This window comes from Pagrus pagrus (assembly GCF_965226575.1).
Source record: "Pagrus pagrus genome assembly, chromosome: 17".
Classification (NCBI taxonomy): domain Eukaryota; kingdom Metazoa; phylum Chordata; class Actinopteri; order Spariformes; family Sparidae; genus Pagrus; species Pagrus pagrus.
Window position 1 is genome coordinate 6,336,101 of NC_140201.1, and position 4,325 is coordinate 6,340,425.

Here is a 4,325-nt window from a genome sequence, read left to right on the forward strand (position 1 = left end):
CTGTGACTTTCACAATGACATTTCAAATGACTTTATGGCACCGACTGTGTTCTCATAACCAAACTCAGAACTGAAGCGTGAAGGATACACCGATATGTGGCTGTTAAATAACAAGAAATGCGCTGCAACACAGTGACATCCATACAGGATAAATTCACACCTATGATGGGATGTTCAGTTCAGTGCATGAAGCTGTGTGGCTTTCACGTCACATCATGAAGGTTATAGAAGCCGATGGGTGCACAGCATACCTGATTTTAATGCAGGAGACCAGAGTCTGCATCCCGTCACCAGACTTTTTATTACATGTAACAAGTATCTACTCCTAAACAACACCAAGTATTTAAGGACATAGTTTGTTTGCCATAACCAGGATCTCTCTCTAGATCTCACCTTCACCATACAGTCGATATGTGCAGTATTTTAAAAAGAAATCATGTTTTTCATGGTATTAAATGTCAATAACTAGAATTAGCACATCGTGGTTTTATGCCACCGCCCACCAGTCGAGTTTCTGTTCCAGGCTGTGGCGTTGAATAATGACCAGAACATGTTTTGCAGATTATTATGATGCCACCTCTGACATTTGTATGCCAAGATTATCGTAATTATCGTATGAATTCTTGAGTTATAAAACGTGTTTGTGAGGTCACAGTGGCCTTGACCTCTGACCTTTGGCCACCAAATTGTAATCAGGTCTTCCTTGAGTCATAGTGGACATTTGTACCACGTTTGAAGAAATTCTACAAATGTTTTGTAGGTTGATAAAATATCCAAAGTATGGTGGCACTGAGTAAAAGGTGATGTTACTGAGCGTGACAGAGCTCCGTACCGGTGATAAGATCGAGCAGCACAGCTTACAGTATGTTAAAAAAACAATTATCTGCAGATATATCAGGTCTTTAAGTCTCGAATATCAGTTTATGTATCGATCTCAGAGATCCAGTTTCAGTCCGGCTCTACACAGAACACAGAAGATCCATCAGCAGCGACATCATAGCATCTTACTGATCTGAGAGTCGTGAGCTTTGTAGGTCACGCTGATGTTGGTGGACGGCGCCTTCTCCACTCGGCTGCGGAGGTCTCTGGTGTCGTGCACGGGACACTTGCTGGGCACCCGGCACCAGAAAACCTGCCTGTAGGAAGTCCTGAAGTTCTCGGACAGGAAAGCGTAGATGATGGGGTTGACGGAGGAGTTGCTGTAGGCCAAGCAGTGAGCCACCATCCTGAAGACGAAGGAGGCCTGGTTCAGGGGGAAAGAGCCAAACTCCACCCACAGGTGGACGATGTGGTGGGGCAGCCAGGACAGACAGAAGACGACCACCACCACCAGGACTGTCTGCGCCGTCTGTGGAGGAGATATTGATCGGTGGTATCATATTTCATGTGATCGATAAACGTTACTGTGACAGGGCACTTTGGAGGAAGAGTAATAGAGATAATGATAAGTAATATAATAACAGATCAGATTACAAGATGACAAAACGTTGATTCAACAAGTTTCACTCCTAACTAGACTCTTCTCCATATAACAATCAGCCAATCATGTCACTCCGGTCAAACTTTAAATCTCCTCTCTGCTGCAGTCAGCTGTCAGATTGTGCATCCCTCCTCCACCCAGTTCTTCTCCAGCTCTTCATATCCAGTGGCCAGGTTGAACCTGAGGTTCTCTTCATCCATCACCCTCACAACCACCAGTGTCCAGACTCCATCGGGGAGTTTCCTTTACTACTCACAGCTTCACTGCCTCCTCAAATATGATGATGTCATGATAGAGTCTAACCCCCGAGAACTTTTACGTTCTCTTATTGTGCACATGACAATACATTTTACAACACATGTCACATTCACCCATTCGCACACACATTCATAAACTGATAGCAGAGGCTGCCCTGCAAGGTGCCAACTGCTCATCAGGAGCAGTTTGTGGTTCAGTATCTTGCTCAAGGATACTTTGACGTGCAGATCCGGAACCAGCAACCTTCCAATAACTGGACGACCCACCCCTAAAGTGACTGAATGATGTGACTCTACGGTGGCTCTCATGCCCGTGGAAAAGTTCTTAAAAGGTTCGCATGTTGAACCAACTTCGGACCAGCACCAGCACCGGCACCAGCCCAGAACCAGCACACTTTGGTCAAAAAGGGGTTGTGAAGTCTCTCCTGATTGAAGTGAAATGTAATAATTATAAATCACCCTGTGAATCTTGAATTATGTTCTGTTGAAAAATAAAGGTTTACATATTGGACGACATACACACCGATACCAATGTATATATCTGTGATAGGCCAATATCAGCCAGTGAAATCAGCCATATCAGTCAGGCTCTACTTCAAATGTCACGTTTCGTCCGACCAACAGTCAAAAACCTGAAGATATTTCATTTGCAATCATAAATGACAAAGAAAAGCAGCAATCCGTTAAATTTTAGGAGCTGGAACCAGCAAGTTTCTGTCACTTTTTGCTTGAAAAACAACTAAATCCATTAATTCATTTTTTTTCAATGCACTGATCAATTAATCACTTCAGCTCTACATGCAGGTGCACACTTAACCTTTCAGGCACCACAAACCTGCCAAATACAGATATGCAGACAATACAGCAGCTGCCACCAACCTTCTTTTTGGAGAGCTCTGATTTTTTGGAGACATTCTTCAGCTTTTTGTGCAGATGGTTTAAAACCTGCAGTGACGAAGACGAGATGAAAAATACAGACTGTTGAATTAAAAGGGATCTGATTGTGCGCATCTTGTTCTTTCTTTCTCCAGTGTGCCATATTCTTAATTTTAATAAATCAATGGTGCACCAACACGTTTACATATTAAGGATACATTCAAGACTATTACTGAAAACAGAGCAAAGACAATGTGACTCTTATCGGAACTAAATCCACAATTTTCCATCATGTTTAACTTCTAAATCATCTGTTTTTAATCGAAACCGTGCGTAATTCTTTGCGCACTCTGCTTCGTGCGCACCCACCTTCGCGTAGCAGACAGATATGAGAGTGAGCGGCAGCAGGTATCCGAAAACAAAGGTGCACATCACGTAGACTTTCCTCTGGTGGTCCGGCCAAACCTCCCAGCAGAAGGTGTTGTTGTCCTCCCTCTCCACGATGCTCTGGTAGTGCGCCACGGGAGCCGCCATCACCAGAGACAGGATCCAGATCAGCACCACCCCGAGCAGGGCATGCCTCCCCACCCGGATCGAAGAGGACTTCCTGGCGTGGACGATGGCCACGTATCTGTCCACGGACATCGCGGACAGAGTGAAGATGCTGACCAGCATGGACACGGTGAAGAAATAGTGGATGAACTTGCAGATGAAGGCTCCCAGCACCCATGTGGGCAGCATGTAGATGGTGGACTGGAAGGGGACGCAGAAGAGCAGGTAGGACAGGTCGGCCACGCTCAGGTTGAGGATGAAGATGTTTGTGGTGCTCCTCGGTTGTCCCGGTTTACTGCGCGCCAGCACCGTGATCACCAAGGTGTTCCCGAGCACCCCGAGGATGAAAATAAGTCCAAAGACCAGCAGAGAGATAAAGTTATCCACACCCATCCCCAGGATGTGTTGAGCAGGCAGCCTCACAGTGTTGGTGTTGAAAGACTGACTCTGGTTCTCCACCTGTAGCTCCATCTTTGTCCTCTCCTGAGGAAAAGTTACATGTTGGTGTAAAAGACGCGCTTCCTCCACATGAAGAGGAGGGATTTTCTCTTGGCGGATGGAGCCCATGCATTAACAGGCTGCTCCCTGCCTTCCCAGGCAACGTCACCGTGCTGTGCGCGGCTGATCCCACCAATACCTTTCAGTGTTTCCACCGACCCGCAGCCAGTGAGATGGGAATAAACACACAGCGTCTTATACACCAGTTCATCAAACATCCGCTCATATTTGATTAAAACAAGTAAATTAACACAAGTTGCAACACGTTTCCACAGTATCTCATCACTGACACTCATAATTCATGAATATGTTGCCAAAATGTCTTCATAGAAAAGTGTCAGTTGTTAATATTTTCTGGAGGATTTAATAAAAACATAAATTCACTGTTTTCCTCAATGCATCTTAGTTATAAATCACTTCATCTGCAGTGTGATGGACGTGTAAATCAAGATTAAACAGCCCTCTGCTGCCCTGAGACCGTCAAATATTCCAGTTTTATCTGGATTATCAGAAAACTGCACTATAGAATAGAACAGAATAACTTTATTGTCGCTGGTCTCATCCAAAATACAAACACAAACATGTCCAGATGATTTAAAACAGAAACAAGACACATCACATCAATAAAACAAGGATAGATAGATAGATAGATAGATAGATAG

General features: G+C 44.6%; 1 protein-coding gene across 1 annotated transcript; it reads right to left on the minus strand.

Annotated features, from left to right (window-relative positions):
• Positions 1 to 961: 961 nt before the first annotated feature.
• Positions 962 to 3,636, minus strand: galr1a (galanin receptor 1a; the record flags this gene model as incomplete). Its single annotated transcript, XM_084378797.1, has 3 exons — positions 962 to 1,348; positions 2,617 to 2,682; positions 2,983 to 3,636. The coding sequence occupies 3 exons, from the start codon at positions 3,634 to 3,636 to the stop codon at positions 995 to 997; spliced, it is 1,074 nt and encodes a 357-aa protein (XP_084234923.1). The 3' UTR covers positions 962 to 994.
• Between the last annotated feature and the right edge of the window lie 689 nt (positions 3,637 to 4,325).